Source organism: Hypanus sabinus, chromosome 2, assembly GCF_030144855.1.
Source record: "Hypanus sabinus isolate sHypSab1 chromosome 2, sHypSab1.hap1, whole genome shotgun sequence".
Taxonomy (NCBI): domain Eukaryota; kingdom Metazoa; phylum Chordata; class Chondrichthyes; order Myliobatiformes; family Dasyatidae; genus Hypanus; species Hypanus sabinus.
In genome coordinates this window covers 165,166,345-165,184,273 of record NC_082707.1, presented here as the reverse complement: position 1 = coordinate 165,184,273, position 17,929 = coordinate 165,166,345, and the positions used below count along the sequence as shown (strand labels likewise).

Below are 17,929 nucleotides of genomic sequence, written 5' to 3'. Positions count from 1 at the left end.
CTACTGTTAGTGATAATCCATACGTGGATTCTGTTTGCATATCCTGTGGCCACCACTTTGGGATGTCCCATGGATGATTTCGGGTGTGGTACCACCTGTGTGAAAGGATATTCGTTGAATATCACTGTCGGTGATACTTCGTGTGTGGAGTGGAACAACTTTGGAGATAAAACCTACTGCTGTTGTTATTTTGTATTGCTGTCGTGGAATCTGTGGAATATCGACTTAATTGCCTTCTCACAACTGGATTACAAATGTCTTGCATTAATTAACCTGTGAACTGAACAAAACTTTCTTGTACACAATCGTAAGACTGTGTCACTTACCACCTAAGCTTGAAGTTTGAGGAGGGGGTTTATATATTTACACGTATATATGCTTAACACCGTTAACTCTTAATTTACCTGGTTTAAGTTACTATAGAACGTAGTTACTAATAAAATAGTGTTTTGTTAACAGCAAAACCAGACTCCAGGTGTGTTCAATTGCTGCTGGTACTTTTACAGGGTTTCATGTATGTAACATTACCCATAGCCCTCTATTTTTCTAAGCTCCATGTACCTATCCAAAAGTCTCTTAAAAGACCCTATCATATCCGCCTCCACCACCATTGCTGGCAGCCCATTCCACACCCTCACCATTCTGAGTAAAACAAAACTTACCCCTGACATCTCCTCTGTACCTATTCCCCAGCACCTTAAACCTGTGTCCTCTTGCGGCAGCCATTTCAGCCCTGGAAAAAAGCCTCTGACTATCCACATGATCAATGCCTCTCATTATCTTATACACCTCTATCAGGTCACCTCTCATTCTCTGTCGTTCCAAGGAGAAAAGGTCGAGTTCACTCAACCTATTCTCATGAGGCATGCTCCCCAATCCAGGCAACATCCTTGTAAATCTCCTCTGCACCCTTTCTACGGCTTCCACATTCTTCCTGTAGTGAGGTGACCAGAACTGAGCACAGTACTCCAAGTGGGGTCTGACCAGGGTCCTATATAACTGCAACATTACTTCTCGGCTCCTAAATGAAATTCAATTCCACGATTGATGAAGGCCAATACACCGTACGACTTATGCAGCTGCTTTGAGCGTCCTTTGGACTCGGACCCCAAGATCCCTCTGATCCTCCACACTGCCAAGAGTCTTACCATTAATACTATATTCTGCCATCATATTTGACCTTCCAAAATGAACCACTTCATACCTATCTGGGTTGAACTCTATCTGCCACTTCTCAGCCTATCAATGTCCCGCTGTAACCTCTGACAGCCCACCACACTATCCACAACTCCTCCAACCTTTGTGTCATAGAAAACTTAATTGCATGTTTCAATGAACATATGACAAGGCTAATATTAAATTGAGTATCTTTATCTTTAAAGTTCAGGCATTTAAAAAGTTCAGATATTTTAAAGATGTGATCACTGGCATTTGATTGCTCTGAATTTGACAATTTGCCTTACTATATTAATGAACTTTCTATCCTTGACCTAATGGAATTTGTTCTGCTTTATCCCAGATGCTGTCTGAAAATCTGAGGGGGGAAATGAATATAAAGTTTGGTGAAGCAAAGATTTCTCTCGGTGACAGCCAGTTTATTCAAGCCATTGCTAAATCTCTTGGTATCAGCTGCAAAGCGGTAGGTTTTGAAAATGAGAGCTCATGATTAGATTTCATACTTCCTCTTGGAAACACTAAGCTATTGTATTTTCTTTTTGCTAACATATTTGGTCTCCCTCAATGAAAACCTGAGTTGGTCAAAAATATATCCATTGAAAACAATATTTGTGGCGATTACATCCAGAATCTTGCTCTGCATCGTCCCTGACAGGACCATGCTTAATTTAGCATATTTGCTGCCACTGTTGACTAAAGAGCTTCAAGTTGCATGCTCCATGATACAGCAAGCAACCGTGGTGAGAGGGAGCAAAATTCCTACTTTGCACGGCCTTGACTGTAGACTCTCCTAACCGATCCTCTGGCGAGCAGGTTCAGGGCACTGATTCTCCTCCTCAGTGTCTGGTTCAACATGGTGGGTGCACTGTCAGCCTCTACTGATGCTGCATAATCCACTGAGTATGTTTGTTGCTCTATTTTAGATCTTTATTATCATAAAGGATTCTGAAGATTAGTTATGTTCAAATGTGTTATCACTTTGGACAAGGCAAGTTTTTCACTCGGCTTCACAAGCATTTGCTGACATATCTGCAAGTTTGAGCATACCTCTGCTAGAATGATGTCAGTGGTGTTACCACTCCTTTGAGTATCTCCAGTTTTAAACACTCGACAAAACACTCCCTAATTGTTAAGGCACACTCTGAAATCTGGAGTTTTATAAAGTACCTGCATTGAATTGCCTAGTCGCGGTTCAGATAAAGCCAAAGTCAGAGTGTCCTCTTAATGATAAGAACAGCAATCTGCCGTGATATGGTCCTATTTGAACTGGAGTATTCATTTGATAAATTAATTTGAATGTTTTCCAGTGATTATGGCTTGCACTTTGAACTGAAATTATGTCATCAAAGATGAAAATGTGTGCCATGAATCATTTAATGATTTGTATGATTGATCCCAGAAATTATCATTAACTGTAGGAGCGTCGACAAAAATCGACACAAGTGTAATTACTTCTAAAGTATACTTTGTTCCCAAAGCCAACAAGTAGTGACGCCACATACAAGAAAAAACCCTGCCCCCAAAACATGCGATGTAACACATGACATACACGGCAAACTTAACCCTTTAACAGTCTGAGCAAATTCTTCTAATGAAATTCGAGAGTCCCTACACAACTCTGTATTCTACTATAAATTGATGTCTTTATGATTTCCAAATTTGAAAAGGCTCTGATCTACGTGTAGGTTGAGATAAGTATTGTACCCTGAATTTTTAAACTGACCCATTTGTGTTCTGAATGGATTTTTTTAAAGACTTGGGATTGTTCCTCCAATTTTACAAAAATGGATTGGGAAGATAGAAGTGGGAGGGCATTGAGAGCCAACACTGCTAAAGGATTGTTTCAACTGAAAGAATATTTATTCTTTATAATACAATAACTTTTTTTTTCTTAAAACAATAGGAATTGGAGGCTATTCGAGATTCCCTAACCCCTTCTTTGGCTTGTGCAGCTGCAAAGACTGGTGATATAAATGCCTTGGAAGCTATAAATGACATGGTAAGGCGAGGAAATGAAGCCTGCACTTGCTAAGAATTAGAAACAAAACACAATGCTGGAAAATTTGGTAGATCAGCCAGAGTGGAGAAAATAGAAAATACAATTTCTGCTTGGAGTTCGTATTTGATTGATGTGCTGTGGATTGGCTATTAGCCTTCCTTTACAATGAGACCAAAACTCAGACCAACGGAACCTAAACTAGGTACCTGGCTGCGACATTCCAATCACAGTTGAAATTGATTTTAACATGTTGTCATGGACATGCTATTTGTCACACTTTCAATAAATGGGAAGATTTAATGGGTGGTTTTATTCAATTGCACGATACCATAATCCAACGGGTGTCAAAAGTACACTTCTTCATTGTGCTGGAATCTTCCCCCAGACAGCCACGAAACAAATATGGGATACATTGAAAGAAAAGATCAAATACACAGTGTGCAAAAAAAAAATGGACAAATCACTCAAATGGCAAAAAAAAGAGCAAAGAACACAAAATATGAAACATCAAACCACATCCTTGAGGCAGTCTAGGAACGTTCGGTTCAGTTTAATATAGTGGTGTCATTCAATAACAGCAGGCTACAGAGCCAGTCTGCCCAGATCAAAATTGCACAAAATAGTAATTTTAAAAAGTAAGTAACTGGAAAAGCATTAACATGAACTGCATAGACCAATCCACAAACTGTGTCGATTAAACCTCAACCAAGATTCAAGACTCTGGCACCTTCCTCTGGCAGCAGTGAGACAGTGCTGAATACTCATTCCCCTTTCGCTCTCAAGAGGCAAATGTTTATTTCATGTGAAAAATACAAGTGAACAGAATGTTATCAGAAATATACCTAATGGTCCTTTTAGAATCTAAACTTTTCTCTAACTTTGGAAAGGAATTTCAGAAATCACACTACTATCATCTGGTTTTAAGTTGTATTTAACTTCACAAGAGACAATTTTTCAGTTTATTGTAAATGGCATGTTGATATTTGGGTTTTTGACTCGTGGCATCACCTGGAAGGTCGTGTTTAGGGAGTACATGCTAGATATATTATTTTTTAAAATAAGCTGGTAATTCCATTTGGAACAGCTCTGCACTTCAGAATTGGATAATACACATATGGACCTTTAAAATGTGTCTGATCTTTAAAAGGCAAATTACAAGAACTAGTTTTCCAGCTATAAACTCTTAGTTTTAGTGTACAGATTGAGATAAAGAAGTATAACAATGCTAGAGCAGTGGTTTCCAAAGTAGGTAATAGTGGACCCCCCCACTGCAGGGAGGGGGGGCAAGGAAGTTCTAAGGGGATGATAGAAATAAAGGGGGTAGGGGTGAGGGTGTTTGGTCACACGGTGGCAGCTGAGGGATTATAGGCTTAATTTAAGAAATTACTTATTACAATCATTTGATCCTCAGTACCTCAGATTACATAATCACCTTACCTCTTGCTAACCCACTGTTGGGGTTTGATTGATGTGTGTTATAGTGGTGGAAAAACAATGTGGCGCTTCAGTATTTGGCATATCTTGAAAAATCCGGCCTGAGGAAATTGTGATATTCACTACTGTGGTACAGTGTTGGCCAGTATGGCTCCTACCCTCTGACTGGATTTCTCTAGCCCATAGTCCAACCAGGATATTGCTGCTCCACTTCAGACAGAGAGTTGGCTTTTACCTGAGCTGTTATGATGTGATAACCTTCCCCTTTATTGATTACAGCACTTGATGTTGGACTTAATCAACAGGCAATTGAACATGGTCATTAATCCATACCTAAATTGACGGAAGCAGACCAACTGAAAGTGTAGACAGTATAGTGTGGAGTATCTGAAATACGGATTTCTACTAGCGCCCGGCAACAAACACCAGCCGAAGTGTGTGTTGTGTGGAAGTTCTTTTCAAATGAGGCAAAGAAACTGTCTGGGCTCCTTGACATTTCAAGAGAATGCACTGATAAAGCAAACAAGAGCTTGGCTTATTTTCAGTTACTTTGTGAAAACGTTCAGAAATAGAAAATACTTTAAAACATGTATGCCAGAACATAATAACAAAGCAGTTCATTGTTCATTACCAAATCTGGAAAGCCCCATACAATTGGACATTCTGCCAACGGTAAGGGAGGTTCGGTGCATGGTTTTGCATAAGTCACCAGACAAAATAATTAAATCTATTCTGCTCAGTGACAACTCTCTTCAGAGATGAATAGGTGAAATGTCTGAGAACGTGGAAGAGACTGTGCAACGTGCTTGTTGTTTCTCTTCGCATCCTGTGGCATATCGGATGCTCAACCCAGCACGGATGGAAATCGTGCAAGGAGCCAACAGGATTCGAACCCTTGACTACTCACCTCAAAGTCCAGTGTGGATACCACTACACCACCAATTGCCAACATACTTGGGATAACAGAATTTGCTCTGCAGTTGGATGAGTAATCTTTGCCAGGCAATGAATCTTTACTTCTTGACTATGTTTGCTTTATAAAAGATGAAAGTGTGGTTCTAGAGTTACTTACAAGAGCACTAGAAACAGATACAAAGAGGGAGTCGATATTTTAAGTTGAGCAATCAGGATGCCACTGTGAAAAGCTGTACCAAACATATTTTGTGGTAAATAAAATCAAGTCAGGTGCCCTCAATTCTTGACTATTTTTGTATTAAGAATAAAGAACAGTTTGAAGTCACAGCAGAAGTCAGATGGCTCTCAAAAGGAAACACACTTCAGCACTTTTTTAAACTGATAAAATTCTTTGAAGACTTAAATGTTTCATTCAGTAATTAACTCAAGAATATTAAGTATGACATTGCTAATTTGTCAGAATTATTTGCAAAGATTAATGAAATCAGTCTTCAATTGCAAGAAAGTTATGTAAATCTTATCAAAGTCAAATCAATCGTCTCCACATTTTTGTCCAAGTTAACCCTATTTATTTAAGTGCAGTATTGGCCATCATGACCTTTTCCAATTTCCAAGCCTCTAAATTGGAAGAGAAAGAATATGAGATGATCTACTACTATGCTACCCTACCTGGATGAGCTGCATAAAGACCTGTCAGAGATTTCAGGATCTTCTCTCGACCAGATTGGGTAATAAATCCATTCCTGGACCCTTGTGATGAGGAATTAACAAGCAGGATGGAGGAAGAACTGATCTTGCTACAAAAGTATTTTGAGCTGAAACTGAGTTTTTTTTTAAAGTCATATAAAGTTTTTTTTATTGCAGAAAGAAATCTCAACACTACCCTGCACTGTTTAGAAAGGTCAAGATGTACTTTATTGCTTTTTCAACATCATATTCAGTAGAGCACTGTTTTGGTGCAGTCACTCACCTTTCAAAGCAACAAAACAGATGGTAAATTGGATCTGAGACTCTTAGTGACATTCAACCTGATGCTGAGCTGATATCACTGCATCAAACCCCTCCGTCTCATTGAAGGAAAACAACGAAGTAGTGAATAGTTGGACTACTGATGAAATGTATTTGTATCTTTAAATAGATTTGATTAACTTTTGCAATTATTTGTCACTGTTTGGAATTTTCAGTTCCTATATTCTTTCTCTGTACATCATAAATCAAAATTTCTTTATAATTTTTATGTAATGGTCTGAAAGGGAGAGGGGGCACTGGGGAAGTGATTTGGGAGCCGTGGGTGGGGGTGACGGACAGTATCCCAGAAATTTAGGAATTACAGCAGAATAGAGTTACTCCAGCATTTTCTGTTTTACTCTGGATTTCTAGCATCTGTAGATTCTCTTCTGTTTTGATTGAGAAGTTAATAGTTGGGCCTTATTTGTGCTTAAAGGAATTGTATAATCACTAATATGCCATCAGACATGGAGCACCACACTAGTGTTCACGCTCTAGAATCATGGGTAGAGTTGGTGGTAAGATTGAATGCTGCTTGAACTGTATCCTGGTGCATTAGCATGTCAAAAGAATTGCCAGACTTTACAATGGAAGCATGTGGGGCAGGAAGTTTCCTATTAAAGGCTGATTATGACCTTATGTTGAACACTTTATGGTGAGAATAATAGAATTGGCAGAGGGTTTACTTCGTAGCTGATTGCTTTAATATTCAATGAACAGTGACTGAACTAAGCCTTGAGGAAACTGCAGCTCTTCCTTCATGGATAATTTACAGCTCAATTATTACATCATTCACATTTATCTGCAGAATATAAATTGTTAAATTTGGACTATTCATTTTGGAACTTCCCTCTGCCATATTTGTTTTACATTCCAGCAGCAGATGGCTTTAACTGAAAGAAGGCTTGCTTGTTATTTTAACTTTGTGCTGAAGATCTTTTGATCTACTTTCTGTTCTTACTTGCCACCTCTCTCCAAAGGCAGGCGGGGTTACACGTTGTGGAACCTTATACCTTGACTGGACAGTCTGGTCATCATTTGGTTCAGCTCAATCTCTGCTCTTGCCTGCTGATTAGCAGCAATTGGGTGTTGAAAATCAGAAACCAGAGATTAAAAGAATTAAGAAGGGAAGGCCTGTGCCAGCTTTGCCCAAATTTTCCATTTCAATATGGGGATATTGAGCAGTTTTGTATTGTCGTGGAATTGGTTATCCACTTGATGGGAATAACATTTTGCCATCTAGTCATAAATAACATTTTAAACTGAAGTATCAATGAATATCTTAAGCTAGGAAATTTGCAGCATCTGTTTCTTTTTAAACAGGGTGGGAAATTGTCCAGTGCAGATTATGATGGGCGCACTCCACTGCACGTGGCAGCTTGTGAGGGCCATCTACAAGTTGTACAGTATCTCTTGGAACATGGAGCCACAGTTTATGCTCAAGATCGTTATGGCAATACACCATTAAAGAATGCAGTGAAATTCAGGTACATAGGGCTTCATTCATTAACCTTTTGAGCCTTCAGGTCCTCGGCTCTTGCTTTCAAAGACCATGGGCAGGAATCCCTTATGCCGTTTCTGAGAAATTGGACACAGAAGCTTATAGATGCAGTCAGGAAAGACGGCTGCACCTGGGGAGGTGGGGGTGGGGAATTGTCTTTTGGATAAATCGTAAATGTCGATACACTTCCGTTGAATCAGTCCTAAAGATAACACTGCATTACTCAGCACATGGCAATTCTGGTGCCCCAGCAATTGCTGATCACTCAAACAGTCTTGTTTGGCCATTTCGCATTCCTGTTTGTGAAACCTTGGTTCCTGCTGTTTCCCTACATCACAAGCTGCATCCAAGTAGTATCCTGGCATTGAGGTATGAAAAGGCTCTTTATAAGAAGCATTTCTTTGAAGAATGAGGAGGTTTCTCCATTATCTCATGGTTTCCTTTTTGAATGATGGACATTTAATTAATTTGGAATTGGCTTATTCTTGTCACGTACTGAAGTACAGTGAAAAGCTTGTCTTGCGTATTGTTCATACAGATCGACTAAGGCAGTAAAACAATAGAATGCAGAATAAAATGTAACAGCTAGAATGAAAGTGTGTAGCAAGTAGATAATGAGGTGCAAGATCAAATGGTAAGTTACCTGTGAGGAATAGAAACAGGAAGTATGTCTGTGAGGCTGTTGTTCTGTGCTTGGTGTCAGATGTGGGAAGTCTGGGAGACTCCCAGCCTCCCAGTCGGCCACATCTGCGCAAGGTGTGTGATGCACCATCAATAACTCACTCTGAGATGTAAGGTGAGATATCGGCTTTTATTGACTGGAAGAAGGAACAAGCAGTGAGTGACCACCATACTACATCCTGGAGACTGAGGGCAGGGCTCAGGCCTTGATCGCCTTTATACAGGGGTCTGTGGGAGGAGCCACAGGAGCAGTCAGCAGGGGGCGTGTCCAGACAGGTATATGTAGTTCACCACAGTGTGTTGAGCTGCAGCTCCTAAGGGACCGTGTTAGGGAACTGGAGATGCAGCTCGATGACCTTTGTCTGGTCAGGGACAGTGAGGAGGTGATAGAGAGGAGCTATAGGCAGGTAGTCACACCGGGGTCTGGGGAGACAGATGAGTGGGTAACAGTCAGGAGAGGGAAGGGCAAGAGTCAGATACCAGAGTGTACCCCTGTGGCTGTCCCCCTTAATAATAAGTGCTCCTGTTTGAGTACTGCTGGGGGAGACAGCCTACCTGAGGGAAGCAACAGTGGCTGCACCTCTGGCACAGAGTCTGGCCCTGTGGCTCAGGAAGGTAGGGAAAGAGAAGGCAGCAGTGACAGGGGACTCTATATTTAGGGGGTCAGGCAGGTGATTCTGTGGATGCAGGAAAGAAACACAGATGGTAGTTTGCCTCCCAGGTGCCAGGGTCCGGAATGTTTCTAATCACGTCCATGATATCCAGCCAGAGTTCGTGGTACATATTGGTACCAATGATATAGGTAGGAAAAGGAGGTCCTAACAACAGACTACAGGGAGTTAGGAAAGAAGTTGAGAAACAGGACCTCAAAGGTAGTAATCTCGGGATACTGCCTGTGCCATACGACAGTGAGTATAGGAATAGAGTGAGGTGGAGGATAAATGCGTGGTTGAGGGATTGGAGCAGGGGGCAGGGATTCAGATTTCTGGATCATTGTGACCTGTACAAAAAGGACGGGTTGCTCTTGAATCCCAGGGGGACCAATATCCTGGCGGGGAGGTTTGCTAAGGCTATTGGGGAGAGTTTTAAACTAGAATTGCTGAGGAGTGGAAATCGAGCTGAAGAGACTGGGGAAGGGGTGGTTGGCTCACAAATAGAGAGAGCTTGGAGACGATGTGAGAGAGAGAGGATAGGGAGGTGATAGAGAAGGGATGCGCTAAGACCAATTGTTTGAGATGTGTCTATTTTAATGCAAGACTAAAGCAGATGAGCTTAGAGTGTGGATCAGTACCTGAAGCTATGACGTTGTAGCCACTACAGAGACTTGGATGGCTCGGGGCAGGAGTGGTTACTTTGAGTGCCAGGCTTTAGATATAGGATAGGGAGAGAGGCTAAAGAGGTGGGGGTGTAGCACTGTTGGTCAGAGATAGTGTAACGGCTGCAGAAAAGGAGGATGTCACGGAGGGATTGTCTACTTAGTCTCTGTGTGGAAGTTAGAAACAGGAAAGGTGCTTGGAAGTAGGTACAGTTTTTTTACGCAGATTGGTAAGTGCGTGGAATGGGCTGCTGGCAGCGGTGGTGGAGGTGGAAACTGGGGTCTTTTAAGAGAATCCTGGATGGGTACATGGAGGGTTGTGGGTAACCCTAGGTAATTACTGAAGTAAATACATGTTCGGCACAGCATTGTGGCCCAAAGGGCCTGTATTGTGCTGTAGGTTTTCTTTTACTATGTTTCTATTATTCATTTGCCCCATCAGGTGCAATTTTCCCTCCATGGAAAATGTGATCAGGTATTCTGAGGCAGAGAGAGAGTAAAGGGGAGAAATAGAAAATATTTCCCTTGTTCTTTTAATTCCATTCCATATTGGCTCTTTTTCCATCAGTCAGACACAGGCACTCAGGCAGGAACTTGATCTTCAGCCTTCAGGCGTGATGTATACGGCAGAGCCAGTGATGTGGTGCAAAGTCAATAGCAGAAAAGAACACAAAACACCATTGTGCAGGACAATCTGTATTTATTAAATAGTTATAATTCTGGTCATTCCAATTCAGAATCAGGTTTATTGTCACCAGCATGTGACGTGAAATTTGTTAACTTGCAGCAGCAGTTCAAAGCAATACATAATCTAGCAGAGAGAGGAAAAATAATAAATAAAATAAAACATAATAATAAATAAACAAGTAAATCAATTGCATCTATTGAATAGATTTTAAAAAGTGCAAAAACAGAAATACTGTATTGAGGTAGTGTCTAAAGCTTCAAAGTCCATTTAGGAATCAGATGGCAGAGGGGAAGAAGCTGTTCCTGAAATGCTGAGTGTGTGCCTTCAGGCTTCTGTACCTCCTACAGATAACTGTACTGGTAACAGTGAGAAAAGAGCATGCCCTGGGTGCTGGAGGTCCTTAATTGTCGGGCCTAAACATTGAGTTTGATCAGTTTACACTCGTGATGTTTTAAAAATATCACTATAAGGCTTCCAAAAGTAGAGTTTATAGATGTTAAAGTGCTCCAAGTGCATTCTGAGTTTCTGAGAGGAATAAATGTGTGCTCATTGATAGAAGGATGAACAACTGTAGCCTTATCTCCTAGATAATTTAATTTCAAATAATTCAACACATAGAAAATATTATGCGATTTCCTTTCAGTGTGAGAACTGAATCACTCCAAAGAAATTATTCTGTTCTTTCCCTTGCACTTGCGTGGGCATGATTGCAAAAGACAGATCATATTCTTTAATTTGACATGGGTCAGTATAAACTTTTTGATGATTATCATATCATGTATCATATTCATAATATCCTGTGTTACTGTCATTTGGGAGATCCTGTGCTGTGGATTCTTCAGTACAATGACATGGAGAATTGTGGTGAAGATGCAACTGGTGTGATGAATACCTGCAGGTTTAAAATGTTGACATTTACCTTTTTATTTCTGTTTTTTGCAATTTTGCTGCAATACAGTGTCTACGGTTCCTTGCAGGAAGGATTTCCCAATGTTAAGATCACTTTTTTTGTCTCAGTGGTTTGTTTTCTCTCAATAAAGAACCATACGGGTAGAGTCCATAGAATGTGGTAGAGGGTCATTACTCTTTCTGGAGGTCTGTCACCAGTGATATTTCCCAAGGATTAGCCCTGAGATCTCTTTGTGATATATTTAAATGATTTAGACAAAAATCTAAGTGGGCAGACTAATAAAATTGCAAATGTAGAAATTGGCAGAGTTGTGGGTAGTGAGGAAGAAGGTTTTAAATCTTATTATTAAAGTCTGTGCACAGTATACAACTCCAGTCAGCCACAAAATGAAGACAACCATGGAAGCTGTTCAAAGAAAACAAAATAGAAAAGGACTCAGCAGGATACTGATCAGTTGGAAGTGTTGGCATAGTGTTCAATTGGGACGAGTGTGAGATGTTCTGCTTTTGGAAGTCAAGTGTAAGCAGAAAGTATACATTTAATGGCATGACAGTTCAATGCATTGATGTACAGAAGGGTCTTGAGGATGCAAAGTTGAAGCTCTCAAACAAGCAGATAGTGTGGTAAAGGTGCTTGTCTTCATCAGTTGGGCTGCTGAGTATGAAACCAAAGTCGCTATGCAATTGTAAGTATATAAAATGATGAAAGGCACAGACAGATAGGGTATATGGTCAGTCTTTACCCAGGGTGGGAATATCAAATATCGGAAGGCATAGGTTTAAGGTGAGAGGAGCTTAAGCGATTTACAAGGCAAGTTTCTTTCTTAGGTAGGTGCTTGGAAGAGGTGGAAGCAGACACTGCAGTAAAGCTTTGGCATTTTGAGGCATGACCAAGCTGTGGATTGGAAGGATGTAGACCATGTGCAGGGAGATGGGATTCAGGTCAAAGGGCTCTTCCTGTGCTTTGTTTTCTGTCTATCTAACTGGTGTATATACATAGCCTTGCCCTATTATGATTATTTTGAAAAATAGTTTTTCTGATCTATTGTCAGCGTTATAGCTTGTGTCTTTATGGTAAGAGCAGGAACTGAGAACTACTTATTCCAGGACGTTCCCTGTTGGGAATGGCTCAGATCAGCCATGCTTTCATGTAATGACATGAGGTGGAATCTCTTGTGCAGAAGTACTTTTTCTGATCTAATAATCATGAACAATATGCCTGGTGGTTAGCTACCTTGATATTTTCAATTGAATACCAAAAATATTGGGGGGGGGGGTGACTTTGGTCATTAGCAGGCAGTAGTTATTTTCTGTATGCAGGAGTTTCTGTTCCTTCCAGAATAAGAAAGTGAATCCTAGATTCTTAGGTATTTAGCACCCTCTAGTGATGTCCTTAAGGATTGCTAGTTATGCAGTTCCTTGACCAGTAGGAGATGGCATATGCACATTAGGGCAAACAGTAGTGAGCTCAGATCAGAAAAAGATTTTTAGTTCAGTATTTCAGTAGCAAATGAAATTCAAAACAAGTAAGTCCCCTGTCTAATTTAGTTTAGGCCTAACTTGTACATGGGTTGGGCCAAGCTTCTCCATTGCTAGCATTACAAGTCTATGTTTTCAGCCCATAAAAATGCATGCAACAGAGTATACAGTATAAAACTCTCCAATTAACTTCCCTTTCACAACAGAAATGTGTGAAATTGTGCTATAGCAGGTCTCACAGGACTGAGAACACTTTCTGTGAAGGATTAGTTCTGTTGTGTTAAATGTTTTGCCTGTCTTCTACAGACACCATGACATCATCAAGTTACTGCGGCAGACTGGAGCCCATTTCTCAAAAATGGAGATTATAGACGTGGGAACTGATTTGTGCAGGTAAGTGTGATCTGGAATTTTGCCTGACTTGTTGAGTATTTCCAGAATTTTCTGCTCAGATTGGGTGACCACTTGTAAAGCAGTTAGGAGGGATGCCTGAAGCTCGCTGACCGCATCCTATTCTCGCCCACTCTGACCTATCTTGCCTGTCTCTTGTAGAACGATAGTAGTTTAGTGGCTGACAATGCTGTTGTAGCGCCAGCAACCTTCAGTTCGATTTCTCTGCTGCCTGAAAGAAGTTTGCATAATGCTCCCCATGACCGTATGGGCTTCATCCGGGTATTCCAGTTTCTCCTGTCATTGTAAAGGGGTACTAGTTGTGGGCATGTTATGTTGGTGTCAGAAGCATGGTGATACTTGTGGGTACTGTTACGAACCCCGTAACTGGGTCACTTACCAGCAAAGATAGAGAGGTCCGTTGAAGTCTGATGATACTATTTTGAACAGTATTTATTAGTAAAAATACACAAAAGTAATGTCAATGCAAATATACAGATAATATACGTCGTCAATACTAAATCTAAAAGTGCGGGTATAATAATAATCAATAAGAAATGAGCTCTATCATTGTCTAGGGGATAAATGTATTGTCCGATGGAAATATAAAAGTCTCTCAGTTCATGCAGGCTGCAGCCTTTGGTTGGAGAGAGAGAGATTTGGAGAAACTTGCCGGCTTTCCTTTTTATGATTTCGATCTGTCAGAGTCTCGTTGGTGTGGCCGTTCACTTGTGGCCTCTCCTTTAGCTAAGCCGTTCTTCTGTGATGAGCCAGCTACCCTGGCAAGGGAGGACGCACACTAGCCCCCACCGGCTGTCGCTATAAAACGCTGTCACTGGCTTTCCAGCGTTTCTCCTGGTGCGTCTAGAGGGGTTGTTCCCCAGACCCTCTTTTATCCTTACTCACGGGGTCTCAGATGTCAATCAGGTTGGGATGATGCAATCCCTCAACCAGCCCACTCTGGTCATTCCCTGAGGGGTTTCAATGAATAGTACAGTACTCAATACACAATTCCGCCTCCCAGAGACAATGGCCGTTATCAGGGGGTTTGTTTTCGCTGAGGCCAGGACACATTCCAAACCTTGTGGATTCTCTCTCATTTCCTGGGTCCCAGACCCAAATTAATAGCGATCTTGCGATTCTCAAAAAGGAGGGGGCTACTTTGTACCCTTCGGCCCCTCAGAGTTGTGGCACATTCGTAACGGTACATTCCTAACATGTCATATCCTCCACTGAGTTGGTCAATGATTAATTTCATTGTATGTTTCAGTATACATGTGAAAAAGCTAATCTTTATATTGTTAGTCTTTGATATAATGACCACCCCCCCCCCCCCCAACTAAGCTTGAGGCACAGCACCTCATCTTTATGTTTGGGCTCACTGCAGTCTTCTTGGTGCAAAATCAAATTCTACAGCTTGATTTCTGTCTGTCTGATGTGTTATTGACTCAATTAGTCTTCACCTGTTAACATAGTGTAATTGGCAATGCAGACCTCACCTTTTCAGAAACGTCCTTTGTCCAATTATTCTCTCCGCCCCCCCCCCCCCCCCCCACGTCCTCTGCAAGTTGAAAGGAAACTTTCTCAGTTCATGTGAGGGATTTTTGTTTGAAATGTTGTCTCTGTTACTGTTTCCACAGATGCTGTCTGACCACTGAGTGTTTTCAGCATTTCCTATTTTTATTTAACATTTGTGATTTAGAGAACCGAATTTGTTTATTACAGAGGTATCAGTAGATGAGCTTCAGTTCATCTGTAAAACATTTTAGTCATAACTGTCAGGTGAGGATTCATTTTCTCCAACACTGGACCAGAACTAGAAAGCTAAATTCCTGGTGATTCAGTAATTTAAATACCTGTCCGGTTCAGGGTCAGGTATTATTGATTAGCAATGTACTTTTTAAATGTTTGTTTGGAATTGCATTAATAGTTGCTCTTGAATCAGAACAGCACAAACTGGATTGCCCAAATGGCTCAGTTCCTTGTTTTATGAAATACAAGAAATAGGAAACTAAATTGCCTTCTCAAAGCAAAGTAATGAATCAAGCTCCACCAACAGTGCAGAAGGTTAAGCAGCACCTTGACCAGTTCAATTCTTTAGCAATTTGATTTTGGCCTTGACCTTGGCAGGGACGTACAGTACAGACTTTCACTTCACTAAGAGTATGCATATAAATGAAGTTTGCTGATGACGTTGGTAACTCAAACAGCAAGTTGAATACTTAGTTTCATTTTCTGTCATCAAAGAAAAGCTAGCTTGCCCTTCGGTCACTGGTGGAATATAGATGGATAGAGTTGTAAATGTTAGTTCAGGGGTAGGCAACCTGAAGCACAAATGATTTTCTAGCATGCATTATTCATTAATTTGAGGCAAAACATAACTAGATGTATTTAAGTGGATAATTCCCATATTTCAAGTTTTTTTTTAAAATGGCGTTTACCTGGCTCACCGTCCACTCATTATTACGTGATCTGGCCTACAGAGGCAAAAAAGTTTCCGACCCCTGTGTTAGCTGTTTGTTGCCCACCTGAATATTGGGGCATTTGCAGCTGCCCTTTCAAAGGATCTCTAGGTGGCACTCGACAGATTTCAGACAACCATCTTAACCAGCAGTTAGATGTCTGAAATCTGCTAGGTGCCACCTAGAGGGCCTCTGAAAAGGAAGCTATGAAGATGTGCAGTATCTGAAATATACAAATCCAAGCCTGGTGATCAAGTGCAAATGAGAGAAAAGAGTGCAGTTATCCTGCAGTTTGTGCCAGATGATGAGTGGGCTTGCCAGTTGCCAAGCAGAAAGATTGTTGCAGATCCTGTTGGAACGACTGTTCCCTCTCAAGAATGCTGTGACCTACTGCTGGCCCATGTTTGACAACCACCCACTCTGTGATTGACTACAAGAAAAATAAAAAGAATGTTTCAGGGTGGGGACCGCTGTATAAATAGAACAATTCAGTTATTCACTGCTTAACCTTCTGCACTGTTGGTGGAGCTTGATTCGTTACTTTGGTTTGAGAAGGCAATTTAATTTCATATTTCTCATATTTCATAAAACAAGGAGCTGGGCCATTTGGGCAATCCAGTTTGTGCTGTTTCTGTGAGCAACCACAACAAACCCATTTGCCTACTTATTTGCCCGCAGCTTACTGTCTCACATATGAACACTAAACAACCACCCCTTTCCCCGATCCATCAGCAGCCTTCTACGCCACAGCTAACGTAGTTGCCAATTAGCCCAACAGTCAGCATGCTTCTTTTTGGAATGTAGGTGGAATTGAGCATCTGGATGAAACTGGTGCAGTCACAGGTTATGCATCTTTGAGTTGTCACTTCGAATCCATAAGAGAATTTTCTTTCCAGTTCCTTCTAAGCAATGAATTTGCATTTAAGTAACTTTGCAAGTCTTTTGGGTTCAAAATTAAATCACATTGCAATGCTAATTAGTAATGATTGAGTATAGGTGTGATAGAAATGTTTAACTTTATTTGCTTATGTCAAAAATAGGCCTGACCATTTTTGGATTTAGTTCATTATTGTTACATGGTCTGAGAGACAGTGAAAAGCTTATTCTGCATAGTGTTCATACAGATCAATTCTTTACATAGTACATTGAAGTAGAAGGTAAGACAGTAAAAGAATAGAGAATAAAATGTAAAGGTGCATAGAGAGTACAGCGCAGATAAACCAAGTGCAAGATCATAACTTGAAGAGTTGATGTCATGAGTCCATCTTACCTCACTAGGAAACCATTCAGTAGACTCATAACAGTGGGTGTAAACTGCCCTCAAGCCTGACTGGTACATGCTTCCTGAATTTTGTATCTTGGGTCTGATAGAAGAAGGGACAAGAGAGAATGTTGGGGGTGGATAGTTTCTTTGATGCTGGCTGCTTTACCGAGGGAGTGAAGGTTGGACAGTCCATGGAGGGGGGGAGGCTGGTTTCCACAACTCTCTGTAGTGTCCTGTGGTTGAGTGCAGAGCAAACTGATCCACTCAGACAGAGGCTTTCAATGGTACATCGATTTTAAAAAGTGATGAGGGTCCACATGGACGTGTCAAATTTCTTTAGCTCTCAAGGAAGTAGAAAATTTCTGTTGGGCCTATTGTAAAGATGGAAAAATCATGACATTCTGTTAAGATCTGACTTGTCATTCCTGAGCTGAAATTCGAATTTGTAATCTTAATTTACCATTTAAGCCTCAAAGGGGCTTTGGCTTGAATCTTTGCATGTGCAGTCATTATTTTTCTCTTTTTTTTAACCCCCCCTCCCCCCAGCAAAATGCTGTCCTCTGTAATTCTTGTTCAACCTGCTTTCTTCACATCTTGATATTGGCTGGTGCTGTTGTGAAGCAAGGTGGAATGAAGCTCCAAGTGCATACTTATGAAACATTTGCATTTAACTGAATTAGAGACTTTTTTTAAAAGGGGAACTTTGAG

At 40.8% G+C, this 17,929-nt stretch overlaps 1 protein-coding gene across 3 annotated transcripts in view; it reads left to right on the top strand.

The window, feature by feature from the left end:
- aspg (asparaginase homolog (S. cerevisiae)) overlaps positions 1-17,929 on the top strand; it is an 83,919-nt gene that overhangs the window by 48,800 nt on the left and 17,190 nt on the right. For all 3 annotated transcript variants that reach the window (XM_059958475.1, XM_059958486.1, XM_059958482.1), the window contains exons 10-13: positions 1,520-1,639; positions 3,080-3,175; positions 7,856-8,019; positions 13,412-13,498. In XM_059958475.1, the coding sequence (XP_059814458.1) occupies positions 1,520-1,639; positions 3,080-3,175; positions 7,856-8,019; positions 13,412-13,498 (467 nt within the window). The remainder of the gene's footprint in view (positions 1-1,519; positions 1,640-3,079; positions 3,176-7,855; positions 8,020-13,411; positions 13,499-17,929) is intronic.